We start from the raw sequence: 20,045 nt of genomic DNA, 5'->3' as shown, positions 1-20,045 counted from the left end.
GAAAATTTTAGAACACATTGTGAAAACTCAACCAAAGTACACGTGGGATGTGTGAACTGAGGCATGTGAAACCATTTCCAAATGAAGAATTATTATATATTTTTAGAGTGTTATGTGACATTATCTTATATGGTTATTTTTAATAAATAAAAAATTATAACACATTAAATGGATTACTCATTATCTTTTAATTACTTAACAAAGATGAATTAGTATTTTTACTGGTAAAATTTTCTATTATATGATTAATTTAAAACATCACAGTACTGTGAGAGTATTGAATAATTATATTTCGAAAAGAAAAGACATGTTAATCAATAATGAAGTCAAAAATGGCTGGGGTTGGGTTAGAGTTTGAGATATGTAACCTTCTTTGATTGTATCGTCACAACAATGTTTTCGTTTTTTTTGATTTTAGGAACCAATAAAGCCTCAATTGTCTAAGATGCTGCCGGCCCGTAGTAGCATATCTCATACTTGTGCAACATATTATACAAAAGTGGCCTCCTGGATAAACACATGGTATTGATTCTAGCTCCTGCCATTGTACCAACATCTCCTAACTATGTAACCCAAAAAAAAAAAAAAAAACAAACAAACAAACAAATGTGGCATTTTATCAAACGACAATGCTAGGTAGCTTAAAATTTTGTGGCTCAAATGGCTCAAATCTGTCAAAACGACGTCGTTTTGACAGATTTTGAGTGTAAAACGACGTCGTTTTGACAGATTTGAGCCATTTGAGCCACAAAAATTTGAGCTACCAAACATTTTCCTTTATCAAATATATGCCTTGCTTCCTACTTTCTCACCAAAACATTGTAATCCATGTGATCAAAATGTTGGTAATTTTTCATAATAATATAAGAAAAATATATAAAATAAATTAAATAGAAATGACAAAATATTTTTTATTTATTTATTAAAGGATGAAATACAGAGTAAACGACACAACTACATACAGAAATAAATTAGATTACCTTACGAAAAGAACAAATTATTAACATGGATAACTAAAAATTAAAACTCGTCGAGGTAAATTAAATTCTAAAAAATTAAAGATCAAATAATAAAAAAAATAAGCAAATCGATGCCTGTGTAATACTATAGTTTATTTAAAACAGATTCACTGTCTCTCGATAGGTACTGGAGGTATGCTGGCGTATGCCTCATTGGATACGACGGTCGAAACCAGCTAATGCAGAAGCACATTCTAAATAGCTTTGATGAACTTGACAATGGCTGCACTCTCTCTAACAAAGAACCAAAGAAGACGGTAAGAAAAGAAGATAGGAAAAAAATTCTTTAGTATAAAAAATCATCTCCAATTTTTTATTTCAAAACGCCATCTCATTTTCCATCACAAAACCTCTCTAAAAAAAAACTGCTAAGTTAGAGGAGAAAGGCCTCTATTTATACTAGGGAAGAGCCTTAGCCATGAAAGCTAACATTAATAGGGTCATCAAATGCCATCAACTCTAGCCATTAGAGCTAGAGTTGCAAAGGTTCAAAACTTCAAAACCATTATATAAATCATAATATGTATATAACCCATAAGTTTTGAGAATTAAACAAGATGGGTTACAAAATGGATACGGGTGTTGGGTCACAAAACGATCCAAGTCCAATCTCAAACACATGCACAAACTAAGCCCAGTATAGCTTAGTCCAAAGCTCAAGACTAGGTTCAAGTCTAAATATAAGACCAAACTAGCACATGCACAAGTATAAGTCTAAGCCCAGTCCAAACCAAGACTAAATCCAAATCTAAACCCAATTTTATTTATGCCCACTTTATAAGACAATTCTCATTCACAATTCAATGGTTTCGGCTCATTATTTTCGTATTGCAATCTTCTCACTTAAGAGAATACAAAATCCCTCAGACCCACCTCAACTAGCGGTTGGGTTCCATTTTAATTTTGAATTAAAGTTGTTGAAAACCCATTATTTTCCAACACAAAACTCATCAAGCTAAGTTCTATTTTTTTTCTTTAAAAAATAATTTTTTGATTTGTTTGCAAGATTAAGGAGAAGGGATTGAGAGGAAAAAACACATTGCGCCATGCCACTACCACCACCTCTTCTTCCGCCACCATCATCATTATTGATAGGATAAATCTATGTACTCACCCTTATCTACTTTGAATAATGATGTGTGATTGGCATTAAATTTTTGTAGTATAAGACCCTGTGTAAATAAATCTGAATCAAAAGATGATAATTTTAAATAATTTCTGAGTAGTTAAGTCTGAGTTTATAATATAATAGATTTGGATTGAGTTATTTTAATATACAATCTATTTTGGCATGTATAAATTCATTCAAACCTGTCCATTTACAACCTCTATCTATTTGGTTCCCCATTGGATGATGGGATTACTTCTTCCCTCTCCATACTATATTACTTTCTCGTTTGAATGTTAAAATAAAGTATCTCATTTTTTATTGCACCCTAATTAAACATTCTATATTTAATCTTATAATATATTTAATCACATACATTATCTCATTATTGTTAGAAAAATTAGTAGCAAACTATATGAAAAATATAATTTAAAATTATGCAAACGATATTTGAGCAAAATCAAAAACTGAAATAAATCGACATAATAAAGTGATAAAACTTGCAGTACATAAATAGATAAAACCTGATCGAGTCGAGTGTGTGACACTCTTTCCTTAAGATAGATTCGTCTTCCCACCGGTGCTTAGGATGCAATGGACATCAATCTCTCAAGATACAACGATCAATATCTTGCACTAGCAGCACTACTATTGTAAGTCTAGCGAATTTCGCTGTGCATGTACTCTCTTTATAGGAAAATTAGACTCAGGAAATATGAAGAATAAATGCAAAGTGAAGAAGAAAATGATAATTTTCTATACAAATTGAAATGAGGGAGATGAAATTTAAAGACTTTTATGTGACTTTTCAGAAAGGTTGTGACCCTTCAAAAGGACACACCCTTCCATCTCAAGAGACACAACCATTGGAGTAAATTTTAATTCAAATTTTCCAATAATCCCCCACATGAATGAAATTTACGAAAAAGACATGCAACAACATGCAGACAAAGAGAGAGTACATTAAGGAAATACCCTACATCGGGATAGGTAGCTTTCGGCTTTGAACCTTCTCCAGTGAAAGCCTATCGGATTTACTAACTAATCAGTGGACGTGATGCCTTGAATTGTTCAGCCGTTTGTGTAAGCCAAGACAATAGAATTCACACAGAATATCTCCAAACACAGCTTAGTTCTCACAGTTGTGCCTGTTTTGGCCTTGGGCAAGTCCTGGTGTTTCATGAGTACTTTAGAAAATTTAGCCTTATCAATTCTTTTAGAAGTGGTCCCTTCACACTCATATAGGTGATCCTTATTTCAAGTCTCTCAAATACTTCCCTTGAAAAATATCGCTCTAGGTTTATCAAGATATAAGTGATCATTAACAGCATAGCCTACCCTAAATCCCCTACATACAACACATGTTGCAAACAGTGGCGGAGTCAGAAATTTAATTTAGAGGGGGCACTTACTAATTATAATAATTTTTACAAAAATATTTTACGTAAATTTTTTACGATTGATTTCAAGAAACATAAAAAAAATATATATATTATTTGTAACTAGTGTGTCATGGACAATACCAAAAAAAAAATGGATGTAAGCCTTAAAATAAATTATATAATGATAAATTATTTTTTGATACAAAGTTTGATTAAAAATTCAATATAATGGTAATACCACGTCATCATTGGTATGTAATATCACCCACTAATGGTAAATAAACGCATAAAGAGTGAACCTCACATGTCAAATGTAACTAACAATCTAATAAATTTCATATTTTTATAGTGAAATTACTTATACTTGCATATCACTAATAATGACATCGTCGTTACATTAAAAAAATTTCATAGCTAATATAGTTTATTTATAATAGTCTCTTCATTTTCAATCAAAATAACCATTATTGTTTTCATAATTTTTAAAATGTCATTGACATTTCACTCTAATAATATTTTTGTAATTTTTTATTTAAATTTATTTTTTTTTTATGTTTGCAAAAAAAAAAATTCAAAATCCAGGGGGGCATGTGACCCCCCTGGTCACATGCTGCCTCCGCCCCTGGTTGTAGATATCACTCTCATCATAGGAATGGATAGGAGATAGACCCCTTTAGTGATTTCTGGCAAGCCACACATAACTAATTTGTTCCAAGAACTAAGTTCAAAGGGACAACTAAGTTATGTGTGGCTCACCAGAAATCACCAAGGGATTAAATTTCTCTACCCATTCATATGGTAAAAGTGATATCTGCAACATGTGTTGCATGTAGAGGTCTAAGGATAAGCTTTGCTTTTAATTATTACTTATATCTTGATTTAGGCATAAAAATCAAGACGAGTATAAGGAGATACTCACAATAAGAATCACCTATGTGAGTGTCGAACTGGGGCCAGTTCTATGAGAATGAAGAGGCTAAATTCTCTAGAAGCACTTATGAAAACTAAGAGCGTTCAAGGCCAAAATGAACACAACAGTGAGAACCACAATGTGTTAGAAGATATTTTGTGTGACATCTATTATCTTAGCTTACACAAACGGCTGGACAATTCAAATCATCGCGTCCATTGGTTAGCTAGTAAGTCCGATAGGTTATCACTAGGGAAGATTCAAGACCGAAAACTACCGATCCTGATGCAAGATATTTTTGATTTATACTCTTTCAACAAATTCTGCATATTGTTTCATTTCCGTTGTCATTAAATTCTATTCATGTGGGGGATTGTTAGAAATGGTTTTGGAAATTCTGGAAAAACAGAATTTTTCTTAAACTTTGGTCTAATTTTTAGGTAGGACCCATGCGTCGATTTTCGCGAGTCTAAGTGGTAACGCGTTCTATGCCACGTTGTAATTCACGTGGTATATTTGGTTGCTCAAAACCATTATCAGGTGAATGGAAAATTGAAGCGAAAGTGAGCTCCATAGAAATGGAGTTTTTGATGAAAATTCCTTAAAGTTTGAATTAAGACTTGTCCCATATTGATTTGGTGGAAAGAATTTTGTGGGTTTATATAGCTTGGAATTATAACTTGGGGAGGGCCCCAAGGAGCACCCCAAGTTTGTAGAAGGGAGAGGTTATGAGCAAATTGGGCTAGACCTATTGGACCTAAAAATCACCACACACTCGCACGCCGTCGCCGCCGGGCGGGCTGCACTGGGCTGGGCCTGGGCTTGGACGTGAGTGCGTGATATGAGGTTAGGTTGGGCTTGTCCGGTCCAATACCAATCTTTTTGAGCCAAAAACATTTGAATTTAATTTATTTTTTGGTAAAATAAAATCAGACTATTTAAATTCAAATCTGTCCGAACCTTCTGTACAGATTTCAAAATCTGTCTGTTTAATTCAAGGAAAATCCATACATGTTTGAATTTAAATTCAAATAGATTTAAATCTGTGCAAATTAAACCGAACAGATTCGGTTATCTGTTGAAACAATGTTGCACCTGTTCAAACAGGTTTGGTACCTGTTTAATTTAAATTGAAAAGCCACCACTACATCTATAAATAGGCAGCCCTCATTTGATGTTTTCATTCACAATTTTCGTACTTCTCCTCTGCAAATAATCTCTGCATTTTGCTGCATTAAATTTCTGTAAGAAAGAGTATATACACTTAGTGTGTTCGTTGTGCGAATAAATTGTAGTACTACATTTATTCGTTGTTGATCATTTAATCTTAGGAGATAAACGTCCACATTCTGTTAGTACCATGGAGAGGACGAATCTGTCTTAAGGACACAGTGTCAAACACTGGACTTGATCAGAATATTGTTCAAGAAATTAATCAAGTAAGTTTTTAATTTTCTATTTTATTTATTTAAATCAGATTTTGATTTTGTTTTTGTAACAAAATAAAATTTTGTTTTTATTTATTTATTTTTATTTATTGGTTTGATTTTTGTAATCAAACAATCTCTCTCATTTCCTTTATTTCTTTTGTATTCTGTTTGTTGTTTAGTACACAAACAGAATTTATTTTTTCTAGAGGTTCGGTTTTTCTTTCAACCGATTTAAATGGTACCTTAGTTAGTTTCCCTTCTACACAAATCTCACATTTGTGATTAGGATTAATTTTAAACTTTGGTATATAATCCTAAATTTGTTAAAACTAGAGGAGGCAAAAAGTATTTCATAACATTTATTGATGATCGCACAAGATATTGTTATGTTTATTTACTTATAAGTAAAGATGAAGCCTTAGAAATGTTTAAACTCTACAAAACTGAAGTTGAAAATCAACTTGAAAAAACCATTAAAATGGTTAGAAGTGATAGGGGTGGTGATGCACCATTAAATGAATTTTGTGCACAACATGGCATTATTCATCAAACAATAGCACCCTATTTTCCACAGCAAAATGGAATTGCTGAAAGGAAGAATAGAACCCTTAAAGAAATAATGAATGCCATGTTATTAAATTCAGGTTTACTGCAGAATTTGTGGGGGGACGCAATATTGTCTACTAATTATGTTCTTAACAAAATACCTTACAAGAAAACCAATAGCACACCTTATGAATTATGGAAAGGTCGACCACCTTACTATAAATACTTAAAAGTGTGGGGGTGTTTGTTCTTAAAAAGACTAAGATAGGACAAAAAACTGTGGATTGTGTGTTTATTAATTATGCTTAGAATAGTAGTGCATATCGATTTCTGACTTATAAATCAAAAATACCTGATATAAATGTGAACACTATTATAGAGTCAAGGAATGCTGTATTTTTTAAACATGTCTTTCCTTACAAGAAATGACAGGAATTAAGTTCACAGAAAAGAACTTATGATTGTACACAAAGTCAAGAGACTAATGACAATCAAACACAAGAAACTAGTAAAGGTCTCAACCAACAGAATTTAACTGATGATGAACCAAGACGAAGTAAGAGAGCAAGAACATCAAAATCCTTTGGTCCAGATTTTTTGACATAACTGTTAGAAAATAAACCTTAAAGCTTCAAGGAAGCAATGACAGATCCTGAAGCACTTTTGTGGAAATAGGCTGTTAATAATGAAATTGAATCTATTATGCAAAATCATACTTGGAAATTGGTGGATCTTCCACCTGGTTCTAAACCTCTTGGATATAAGTGGCTATTCAAAAGAAAAATGAAAGCAGATGGTTTAATTGACAAGTATAAAGCAAGACTTGTAGTAAAAGGTTACAGACAAAAGGAAGGTCTGGACTATTTTGACACATATTCTCCTGTGACAAGAATAACATCCATTCGCATGTTTATTGCTATAGTAGCTGTGACACCCCTGTTCCGTAGTATGTTAATTGGTCCTTAACATGATGTGATTATGTATTTTGATATGATTTTGTGTTCCACTATGTGAAAATATGTGGTTTGAAATTTTATCTGTTCATCGTAGGAATATCTGTTTGAGTAGTCTGTTTTGGAAATTTAATTGAGGGCCTTATCGGCCACGGAACCCGAAATTGACTACGCCATTGTGGTTGGCATAATTTTTAGGGCCTACGGTGAAATTTAATTGAAATTTGATTCTGGTCAATTTAAACTGATTAAATTGATAAATTAAGCACCCCATTATTTTATATTAAAATATTTGTTAGTGGGGCTTGTTGTATATTTGCATTGCACTCCCCTTTAGCTCTCTTAAAACTCAAAATCTGAGTTAGACAATTGAGAGGGCGAGAGAGGCCGGCCATGGAGAGAAAAAGGGAGAGATTTGTGTAATTTGGGCTCAAGACTTGGGAATTTGAAGATCTAGCTCAAGATTTGGCTAGAGCTTGAGTGTTGAAGCTCTTAGGTAAGTGATTTCTTGAACTCTTACTTGTAATTTGTAAGTTCAAGGGTTGTTTGTGATCAAGAACATGTAATGAGTCGATTTTGTTGAGATTGAAGTCTTAGAACTCATGCATGTAAGAAATTACTTTGAATTTGCATGTTTGAGCTTGAAACACATGATTCATGTGGAGTTTTGGGTAAAGCTCATGTTGTAGTCACCATTTGTACCATCTAAGTTAAGAATGATGAGCATCTCCCACATGCATGTACAAATCATGGGAGTATAAGTCTTGAATGTTTGAATTTGAGCATGTTGATGATGGGTTTGAGACAATTTGGGACATGCATGTAGATAATTCATGTAATTGAGCTTCCTAATGTTGTAATCTGCATTAGTAGCATGTTAGCATGTGTAAATGTGTAATTTGAACCATTGCATGCAAGAAATGTAGATGGAAAACTGATTTGGAGCTCAAGAACACGATCTGGGAAACCCAGATTTTTGAGGTCCGCTCGAGCGGGGTAATGGCCGCTCGAGCGGGAAAATCGTGCTCCCAGCATTTTTGCAGAGTTGGATGCCCGCTCGAGCGGGACATTTCACGCTCGAGCGTGGATCTTTGTAGACGGACCTTCAGCTCGAGCGCATCTTTTGTGCAACCAGTACCTTGCAGGCCTTAAGGGTCCGCTCGAGCGGGGACCCTGTTTTCTGGAATTTTGTTCATACATTCTGTGATTCGTTTTCCGTTCTCTTTCACTTGTAAGCACTCTTAGGCATGTGTTAAGCATTGTAAATGAGTTAATGAGATAAGAACAAAGCCTAAAGAGGAATATGTGAATTAAAGAACGAATTGAACTGTTAGTGACCCTTTTGTATTCATGAAATGTGTAGGGTCAAGCTCCAGGGCGCATCCACAAGCCGATCACTGTGAGTAATATCAATATTTGAGAACTTGTCAATGTCTAATTGTTATTCCCCTATAAATATTATGAGTTGTTAATTGGGATTGTGGACAAAAGTTTGACATGAATGAATGGGCCAAAGGCCGTTTGACATGAATGAACGGGCCAAAGGCCGTTTGACATGAATGAATGGGCCAAAGGCCGTTTGACATGAATGAATGGGCCAAAGGCCGTTTGACATGAATGAATGGGCCAAAGGCCGTTTGACATGAATGAACGGGCCAAAGGCCGTTTGACATGAATGAATGGGCCAAAGGCCGTTTGACATGAATGAATGGGCCAAAGGCCGTTTGACATGAATGAATGGGCCGAAGGCCGTTTTGCCATGAATGGAAACCCGGATGGGCCAAAGGCCAGAATGTTTGGAACTACAGTTACTTGACTTGCATTTCGTATAGTTATATATATTTTGCTGTTAAACAGAAGTATGAATTGGGCCCAAGGCCGTTTGGAGCATGTTGTTCTACATATTGTTATGTAACTGTTATATTTGATATTATTCACTGGGCTATCGCTCACGCTCATTCATGTATTTGTAGGTGAGCCAAGGGAAGTCCAAACCCAGCCCCAGTGAAGTCTGCTAGGAACAACAGGAGTTTTGGGAGAGTCAGCCTTGTGCCTCGCGCATGAGACCATCCTTGCCCTTTTACTATGTACCTATGTTTTGTCTTGTTGGCAAGGACCTAGTGCATGTCTGTACATAGTCTGTTATAGGTTGACTCGTTTTGGACGATCCTGTCTGTAATGAATTTTGTGAAACTGTACTTTTGATGTGAGTTATTAACGTATCTGAGTATGGTTTGTTTGATGTGCATATAAGCACGGCTCTATGGACAAAGTTTTTAATTTTGCTTCCGTTTGGCCCCCATTAACTCTGTTAGAATACGTTTAGAACAGTTTGAGGCCGTAGGTAATCTCATGATTACTGGCCGGTTACGTCCTTAACCCACGGGGGCGGGTTCGGGTCGTGACAGTAGCGTTGTTTAATTTAGAAATACATCAAATGGATGTTAAGACATCTTTCTTAAATAGTGATCTAAATGAAGAGATCTATATGGAGCAACCCGAAGGGTTTGTAGTATCGAGGCAAGAAAAAAAAGTTTGTCCGCTTGTAAAATCTCTTTATGGATTAAAACAAGCACCTAAGCAATGGCATGAAAAATTTGATCATGTTATGCTTACTAATGGATTTAAGATAAACGAATGTGACAAGTGCGTCTATGTTAAAAATACTGACCAAGGATATGTCAATGTTTGCCTTTATGTGGATGACATGCTTATCATTGGAAGCATTCAGAATATGATCAAATCAACTAAGTAAATGTTGAATAGAAGATTTGATATGAAAGATATAGGAGTCGCATATGTTATATTAGGAATGAAAATTACTAAAACATCTGACGGATATGCATTATCTCAATCACATTATATTGAGAAAATTCTTGGAAAATTTATCAAGGATGATATGAATGTAGCTAGAGCACCTGTAGACATCAATCTTTATTTATCGAAAAATAAAGGTGATGAGGTGTCTCAGTTAAAATACTCCAAAATCATTGGAAACCTAATGTACCTAATGAATTGTACTCGTCCTGACATAGCTTATCTAGTCAGTAAATTGAGTAGGTACACTAGTAACCCAAGAGAAGACCATTGGAAAGCGATCATTCGGGTTCTTAGATATCTAAGATTTACCCGTGATCATGGTTTGAACTTTACTCGATATCCAGCAATACTCGAAGGTTATTGTGATGCCAATTGGATATCAGATACTAAAGATTCAAAATCCACTAGTGGATATGTCTTTACTCTGGGAGGCGCTGTTGTTTCTTGGAAATCCACGAAACAAACATGCATCGCACGATTCATAATGGAATCTGAGTTCATTGCTTTAGACAAAGCAGAAGAAGAGGCAAAATGGCTTCGTCACTTCTTAGAAAACATTCCAATGTAGCCAAAGCCTGTGCTAGCTATTTGCATTCATTGTGATAGTTAATCTGCAATAGGCAGGGCACAAAATCATATGTATAATGGTAAGTCACAATATATACCGTAAGGTAATTGCTCTCAAATAGAATAATCTTAATAGATTATATAAAATCTAAAGAGAATATCGCGGATCCGCTAAACAAAAAGTTTGACCAGAGAGCAAAAAAGGGAAAGTTCATCAAAGGGAATGTGATTAAAGCCTATTACACCAGAGTCATCATACTAGTAACCCTACTTAGATGACTGGAGATCCAAAGAACTAAGTTCAAATGGACAAATAAGTTATGTATGGCTCGCCAGAAATCACTAAAGGGATCTATCTCCTATCCATTCCTATGATAAGAGTGATATCTGCAACATGTGTTGTATGTAGGGGATTTAGGGTAAGCTATGCTTTTAATGATTACTTATATCTTGAAAAACCTAGAGCGGTATTTTTCAAGGGAAGTATTTGAGAGACTTGAAATAAGGATCACCTATATGAATGTAAAGGGGCCGCTTCTATGAGAATTGATAAGGCTAAATTTTCTAAAGCACTCATGAAACACCAGGACCTGCCCAAGGCCAAAACAGGCACAACCGTGAGAACTAAGCTGTGTTTGGAGATATTCTGTGTGAATTCTATTATCTTGGCTTATACAAACGGCTGAACAGTTCAAGGCATCACGTCCACTGATTAGTTAGTAAGTCCAATAGGCTTTCACTAGGGAATGTTCAAAGTCGAAAGCTACCTATCCCGATGCAGGGTATTTCCTTAATGTACTCTCTCTTTGTCTGCATGTTGTTGCATGTCTTTTTCCGTAAATTTCATTCATGTGGGGGATTGCTGGAAAATTTGAATTAAAATTTGCTCCAATGGTTGTGTCTCTTGAGATGGAAGGGTATGTCCTTTTGAAGGGTCACAACCTTTCTGAAAAGTCACATAGAAGTCTATAAATTTCATCTCCGTTACTTCAAATTGTATAGAGAATTGTCATTTTCTTCTTCACTTTGCATTTATTCTTCATATTTCCTGAATCTAATTTTCCTATAAAGAGAGTATATACACAGCGAAGTTCGCTAGGCTTGTAATAGTAGTGCTGCTAGTGCAAGACATTGATCATTGTATCTTGGGAAATAGACGTCCATTGAATCCTAAGTACCGGTGGGAAGACGAATCTGTCTTAAGGAAAGAGTGTCACACACTGGACTTGATCAGAATATTGTTTAAGAAATTAATCAAGTAAGTTGTTAATTTTCTGTTTTATTTATTTAAATCAGATTTTGATTTTATTTTTGTAATAAAATAAAAATTTGATTTTTTTTTTATTAATTTGATTTTTGTAATCAAATAATCTCTCTCATTTTCTTTATTTCTTTTGTATTTATTTGTTGTTTAGTACACAAACAAAATTTATTTTTTTAAATACAGTGAAAATTATCCAACAATTAAATTACTCATCGCCCTCTAATACCACGATATTCAATCCTCTCATTAAATGGCGAACTAACAAACAACTATGTTGGCGGAAATAAAGAAGTTAATCTTCTTGTTAATACATATATTTAACCAAGTAATTTTTTTATTACAAAGTGTCACAATGAAGTGAAGCTATTGATTGACAATTTGATTGTAACTCAAACTATATGATAACATCGTACATATATTAAAGTAAGTAATTTTTTTTATTAAGCTATTGAGTATAGCTATTGACTAACGATTTGATTGTAACTCAAAATATATTATATATGACAGCATAGTTGGTATCCCCATTAACAAAAAAAAAAAAAATCAAAATCAAAATCAAAATCAAAATCAAAAATCAAAAAAATGAGTTAGCTTTGTATATATATATATATATTGAAGTTATAAAATTAAGAGTAGTTTGGAATATTCTAAATAAGTGTAGTTTTTGACTTTTTATAAATAAATAAAAAAAAATGTGTAAAAAAGTAGTGGATAAAAAAGTAGATAAAAAATATTGATAGATATTGATTGATGTGACCCAAATAAATGTATGTATGTAAAAAAAAATATACTTTTTTAGTGCATGCCAAACACCTACTTAGTCTCAAATAAACGGGCCAAGTTCATCGACACAGAGATAAACTCAAATAAAGACTTGATTATGTTAAAGTATTTAACTAAAAACTAATTAGAAATGAGTGAAAAACGGTGTGGAATATATCAACCAAATTTAGATGGTTTAAAGAAACGATACAGGACAAGTCTAACAAAATATCTGTTGCTTATTTATTTTATTTTTTTTGTGATAGATTCCGTAGTCGATTTTGTTTCGACTTATTGAAAGAGTACATGTGTACACCACACCAGATGAGGAAAGCCCCAATACCTGCAATAAATCTAACTCTCCTTGGCTATATATATAGCAATTGAGTGTGGAAAAAGGAGTTGTAGAAATAAAAAAACAAAAAATAAATAAAACCAAAACATGGCAAGTGAAGAGCTTATGAGTTGCAGAGACAAGAGATGGTCTCTCAAGGGCATGACTGCTCTTGTCACTGGTGGTACCAGAGGCATCGGGTCAGTCAATCACTACCCATTATCTATCTCTCAATCGTTCCCTGTTATCAAATTTCTCTATTTTCTATCTCAATATACACTCACAGTCTTACAACTATATGAGAATCTTGAAATACAAAAATTTTAAAACACGATCAATTGGGTCGTTTTTGTTTTGTGAAAATGGATTTTCAGATATGCCATAGTGGAAGAACTAGCAGGATTTGGAGCTGTTGTACATACATGCTCTAGGAACCAGAAAGAGATTGATGAGAGGTTAAAAGAATGGGCAGGTAAGGGATACAAAGTGAGTGGTTCAACTTGTGACTTGTCATCAAGAGCTCAACAGGAGGAGCTGATGAAAACCGTGTGTTCTGTCTTTGATGGCAAGCTCAACATCCTTGTAAGTTCAATATATATATATAGCACTCTCAAATGGTCAGGAATGTCTCTCCACAAAATTCTTTTCAACTGTCTCAATACATTTCCAGTGATTGTGTCTCAAGATTAACCAAAATCTCAAAACACCAAACATGCGGTTGAAAATGTATTAAAGTTTCATTTGATTGTGGCTTAAAAGTCGACTTACTGGCTTAAAGGTGGACTTATATTGGCTTAAAGCTCAAAAAAAACGTGGACTCATTTGGCAAACTTGTCAAAAAAGTCTAGTTACTCTTTACAAAACCATTAAAAATTTCAAAAAAGCTAACCAAATTAGGATTTTTAGCATTAGCTTTTATTTTGAACCAATAAATTATTTATTTTATTTATTTTGGCCAACTACTACAGGAAGCCTAAGACAGCGGACATGCATTCTAGAGATAGACGATACACTGATGCTAAGAACACATAATAGAAACATATAATGGAACGCAAAAAGTGCATTGATTGGTTGAGATTTATTTTCAAGATGAATTTCACCATAACGCTGTGTTTGGTTGGAGGATTTGAGGAGGGATTTGGAAAGGGAAAGAGAAAAGTTAGGCGAAATGTGAATAAAATATACTTACATTTCACCTAATTTCACACACCTTTTCCCTTTCCCTTTCCAAATCCTTCCTCAAATCCCCCAATCAAACACTTTTTTATCCAATTTATCAATTATATTATCTGTAAACTACTCTGTGATCCATTCTAATTGGATCTAATCTGGTGGTGCTAGACCATGTTATTTGAATTATATGTCCCAGCAGAGGAACCCATTATCAAGCAGATTTCAATTGTGAGTATTCCCATACAATCACTAGAATCACCGGGGGGAAAACATTATATATATATATATATATGTTAAAAGGTTTCATTTAGGAATTTAGGAGTAGTGAACACAATTGATTAAGAAACATTAAAAATAAAACAACTGATTAAGTAGTTTGTACAATAACTAAAAAACGATTACAAAATTATTGTATATTTCTTTCAATTAACTTTGAGTGTCGTTTTCAAGAAATTATTTAATGCTTGCTTATATGATGACATTGGCCCAAAAAAATCTTAAATAATAAAGTAGTTTTCAAGTAACTTTCATTTTTCTTTGTACGAAATTATTTAGTGTTGCTTGTAGGACATTGGCCCAATAATACTTAAATAATAAGAAAGTAGTTTTCAATTGACTTTCAAAGTTCTTTTCAAGAATTTATTTTGTTTTGTGCTTACTCATTTTGTTGATATTTTAGGTTCATGTGTAAATCATTTATTACAAAAATTAAATCAATTCGATAACTGTAACAATATGAACAACAAGTATAATTTTAAGAATATATTACAAACACAGATATAATAAACTTATATGATTACAATTATCAAATTGATTTTTTTTTTTTTTAATAAATGATCTACACACAAGAATAACAAATAAAATAAATGAATAGAGTGAGTCATCAATTTATGTCCTCAACCATTCCCATTTCCAGTCATTTATAATAGCTAGAAAACTTGGTGCAAATGACTGCACGCCAGCTCTCTTTTAATAGAGAAGTTTTTGTGTGGCTCATAGTTTATTTATCATATATATGGTTTATCCACATTAAATGTGATTAGTTTAAACAATAAATGACCCATTAAATTTTATTTTATTTTTTTAGGTCAATGTAAGAATATTTACAATATGAAAAGAACTATAATCAAATATTATGTATATATAATAAGAAAATTTTGATGTGATTTTATATGTTTTATAAAAGTTAGTTTGGAAAATATCATGAAATTTTTAAGCATGCTGGTAAATTTCTTGGAATATTTTTTATAAAGTAGAAAACATTTTTTTATTGAATATATAGTGATGAATTTTTTATATTAGAACCGTAAAGCCAAACAAAACCCAAAGAATTTTTGAAGTCCGGTTCTGATTTGGTTCCAGAGATTCTACAGTTCACTTCATCTCTCAAATTTCTAAAACTATAGCTAAAGAATGATTTGTTTCTTCATTTATCTTAAAACTGAACCGAAGCGAACCAAACCAGTTTCATTTCTTTATGCTAAATTTTCAAAGACTGATTAAGTTGGGAATGTTACATTGGCTTTTTTAGGTGAACAATGCAGCATCAACACTACTCAAACATGCTACAGAGAACACTGCTGAAAATTTCTCGAGTTTAATGGCACTTAATGTTGAGTCCCCGTTTCATTTGTCCCAACTTGCACATCCTCTCTTGAAAGCATCTGGAAATGGAAGCATTGTTTTCATTTCCTCAGTTGCTGGTGGGACTGCTCTACCTGCAATTTCAGTCTATGCTGCTGGTAAAGGTATGTGTCACAAAGCATAAAATTTGAAGCCTACAATTCTTCCATTTGTATAGAAACTAATCACAGAATCAAACACAATACTCTCGCATGGGTGTAGAACTCATGTAAAATAAGAGAGTTATGTCCAATTATGTGATAATTTTTGTATTCTTAAATCTTTTATCCTTCATAAAGCTCGTTACAATTCAGTAAAGTGAAGTTTGTGATTCATCTAGTTAGATGACAGGAAGGTGGGTGTCACACCTTAGTTTTTGTGAACTTTGTGTGTCTCAAATTATGTGTCCTTAGTACTAGTAGGGTTGTAATTTGGACATATTTGATCGGGCTAAGGATTTATTTAAAATCAGAGACTAAAATAAAAACAGATATACCCGGCCCAATTTTTAGTCCGGATTTGTTTGTCCAAATTTGAGTCCGAGTTTGACTTAAAGGATTTGGGCTAAGATAGGGTTGTCCAAATTAAACACACACACAAGCAAACGGAAAAAGAAAAACATCTTCATTGTCTCAAACCAATGTATTGCACTTACGAAAAATAAAAAATATATCTCAAAAAAAAAAAACCAAACATAGGACATAAATAAGGAAATTGGTTTCAGTAACGTGTAACAAATAGTAGAATATATTATATTGCAATATTATCATTAAAAAGATGGTCAATAATTTATACATATATTCATGTTTATATTACATAAGTTTTACATGAGCATTGCTATTCAGGACTAAAAAATAGACCCAATTTTCAAGCACGTCAATTAACATATTAAAGGCAACACTCACTCTTATATCTTCTAAATCATCAACCAATTATATCACTTATACATCATTGGATTTAAAAAATATATTTAAAAAGCGGGTTTGTATATGATTTTCCAATTTACATATATTAATAGATGAATTCAGGTTCTTTGGATTGTAAAATTTCAACCCCAGACACTGTACAAATTTAATTTGGATTAATAAAATTCAGGTCAAACCCTTGTTGAATTTGGAATTATATTGCTATAAGTCTTAAAATTTTGAGAATAAAACTTGAATTGTATCTACCCAGGATTATTATTTCCAGTTTAATGCAATGGCTACAATTTTTTCTTTTTCTTTTTTTTCAGGAGCAATAAATCAGCTAACAAAAAACTTGGCTTGTGAATGGGCAAAGGACAACATTCGCACCAACACTGTGGCACCATGGGCTACCAAAACCACCATTACCAGTCCTGTACTCCTCTTTCTCTCTTGATCTTTTTCTCTCTTTATACAATAACAAGTTTTAAAAAAAAAAAAAAAATTACATAATCAAACATAAAATATATGTATATATATATATATGGATTAACAAAAAATTTAGAAGTAGATCCTACTTACTAACAAATTCTGTAAAATCTTATCCATTTATATATATTATGTAAGTACTTTCTATATTTGTAATAGAACGGTTAATAGGAATTTTGTGTTGCTTTCTTGGGTCCTCCCGAATCAGCTAGTTTCAAAACTTAACCAAAATTTTATAATTTTTAGAAGGGTGAATTACACTTTACACTAAATTTAACTTTGATCCTTAATTTTTTAGTTATAACAATTTACCCCTTTCACTTTTGGTTTAAGTATAATATGGTCATTCCGTTAGTTTAATGTTAAATTTATAATTGTTATGTAACCCGCATATGATGCAATTTTTAAGGGCAAAAATATAATTTTATTTCTCTTTTTTCTTCTTATGCTCTTCTTCTATATTTCTCTATTATTTTTTCTCTCTACTGTATTTTTTAACCCTCCACCACCGACCAGAAGAAGTCTGGTTAGTAGTGATGGACTTGGAAAAAAAACAGTATAATACAAAAATTCAATAGATAAATAGAGAAGAAGAACAGTTCCAAAAAAAAAAAAAAAGAATAGAGGAGAGAAACAAAATTACATTTTTTGTGATAAAGAATTATTGGATTAACTTATATACCAAATTCGTTGTCTCCAGGAGGTTGTTGAATCATCCATTGTAGATGCATATGCAGAGCTAATGTTGCGAACTCCTCTCCGCCGCATGGCAGAGCCTGAAGAGGTTTCATCACTAGTCGCATTCCTTTGCCTTCCTGCGGCTTCATACATCACCGGTCAGATCATTTACACTGATGGTGGATACACAGCAGGTTCTTTCTAGTCCAGCCACTGATATCCAGAAGAGACATCAAAGATGGCAATTCATGTTTTGGCTATGCCTCCCTATGGTACTGTTGTTTTAGCATCCATTTAAATAAGCTTCTAGTACTCATACCCAAAATACAAAAACAAAATAACACATTCAATGCACGAGACTTCTACATGGTAGTGCTCGTGTAAGCTTAAGGTTTCAATCTTTTGATCAATGTTCGTTGCGATTGATAATATTTTGGAGTTTTTAAAGTTCTTTATTTTTCTTGAAATTCGCAGTTACTAGTTTGAGAATGATTGTTGGTTGAAATAAAAGCTTGAAGACTATATGGAAACTTTGGTTTTTGAATTTTTGTTAACTGCTTTGACAAAATGATAATGGTATGAAAATAATGGGTATTCTATTTGTTTTTTTAATTTTTTGAAAAACAAAAGCATGACTAACCACAATGATAAGAAATTTTTAGGGCTGGGTAAGGAATCCGGAAAATCCGTAATCTGATCCAGTCCAGTCCAATCTGATAGGTTTGGATTGGTTTTTTGAATCCGTGGTTCGGTTCCGGATTGAAAAATTAAAAATCCGTAGTACACGGATTGGTTCTGGATTGAACCCCACGGTTCCAGATTGGAACCGATCCGAACCGTATACAAATAGTATATATTTTTATTATACATCATCCCTCATAGTATCTTCTCGTGTTCTATATAAAATCTAAACTCAAACCTAAAATCGTATAATATCTTCTTTTATTACTTTTGTTTGTTAGTTTTTAGTTTTAATTTGTAATAGTCTAAATACTTATGGTGAAACCAGTTTTCTTATGGTTGTTTAAATTCTAGCACAGTATGTCGCTATTATAGAAATAGATGTTGCTATTGTGGAACTAATATAGCACTATGTTTATATTTTTATGAAATTAAAGTGTTATATATATTTTTTTGTTATTTAATTATGTGAATCCGTGGTCCTAAACCGATCCAATCCATATTTAAATGGATTGGTTCGGATTGGTTCCATGATTTAAACGGATTGGATTGGTTCTAATTTTTCAGGAACCGTAAATAACGGATTGGTCCTGATTTTACCCCAATCCGGTCCAATCCGAACCATGCTCACCCCTAAGAAATTTTATGAGGGACTAAGGCCTCGTTTGGGAACATGCTAATTTAGTAATTTTTTGGCTATTTGGCTAAAATATGAGCTAAAAAAAACTAGTATGTTTGGGATGACTTTTTGACTTTTTACGAAAAGATGTGCAAAAAGTAAAGAGAAAAGAAAATCTTTGACTTTTTTGTATGAGTTGTTAACTTTTTGACTAATTTAGTAACTTTTTGACTTTTTAACTAAAATGGAGGGTTCCCAAACGAGGCTTAAAGCCATAAAAGAATGACTTCAGGCCTCATCTTAGAAATTGTTCTAAACTCCTTAAATATATCAAAAAATATAAATTACAATGATAGGAAATTTTATGAGGGACTAAAGCTATAAAAGAATGACTTTAGGCCCCATCTTAGAAATTGTTCTAAACTCCTTAAATATATCAAAAAATATAAATTAGAATTGTCTCCAGATTTACCGCAATAAAAAATAAATTTTGTTTCAGACCAATATATGAACATTGGATTTGCAATCCTTTTGATGCACCAAAATCTAGTACCAATGTGAGTGTTTTGACGACATTGTTTGATGCTTGTTGACCAAAGACACATTGTTCCACATCTATGCTGTTTTTCAATAGATGAGTTCTGATTTCGAAGCTTCAGTTGCCCAACTTGCTTTCTATTTTGTGTACTGCAATTGCTTTGATTGACTAAAATTAGAATTGTTTGTATTTTAGAATGTGTGAATCACCATATTTGAGGCAGAAAATTTGCAGAAAAAAATAC

At 33.0% G+C, this 20,045-nt stretch overlaps 1 protein-coding gene across 1 annotated transcript; it reads left to right on the top strand.

Moving 5' to 3' along the window:
- The first annotated feature begins 12,967 nt into the window (after positions 1 to 12,967).
- On the top strand, positions 12,968 to 18,430 carry LOC114305706 (tropinone reductase homolog). Its single transcript, XM_028250830.2, has 5 exons — positions 12,968 to 13,295; positions 13,470 to 13,677; positions 15,800 to 16,016; positions 17,126 to 17,232; positions 17,986 to 18,430. The coding sequence occupies exons 1-5, from the start codon at positions 13,204 to 13,206 to the stop codon at positions 18,166 to 18,168; spliced, it is 807 nt and encodes a 268-aa protein (XP_028106631.2). The 5' UTR covers positions 12,968 to 13,203; the 3' UTR covers positions 18,169 to 18,430.
- Positions 18,431 to 20,045: the final 1,615 nt, after the last annotated feature.

Source organism: Camellia sinensis, chromosome 10, assembly GCF_055761805.1.
Source record: "Camellia sinensis isolate YWXY chromosome 10, ASM5576180v1, whole genome shotgun sequence".
NCBI classification, from domain to species: Eukaryota; Viridiplantae; Streptophyta; class Magnoliopsida; order Ericales; family Theaceae; genus Camellia; species Camellia sinensis.
This window is presented reverse-complemented; position numbering and strand designations above follow the sequence as displayed.

Excerpts from the sequence above, each read along its gene's own strand:
- LOC114305706 (XM_028250830.2), top strand. The coding sequence starts at position 13,204 with ATGGCAAGTGAAGAGCTTATGAGTTGCAGAGACAAGAGATGGTCTCTC. Across the intron at positions 16,017-17,125 it reads AGTCTATGCTGCTGGTAAAG|GAGCAATAAATCAGCTAACA; the intron begins GTATGTGTCACA and ends CTTTTTTTTCAG. Across the intron at positions 17,233-17,985 it reads AAACCACCATTACCAGTCCT|GAGGTTGTTGAATCATCCAT; the intron begins GTACTCCTCTTT and ends CGTTGTCTCCAG.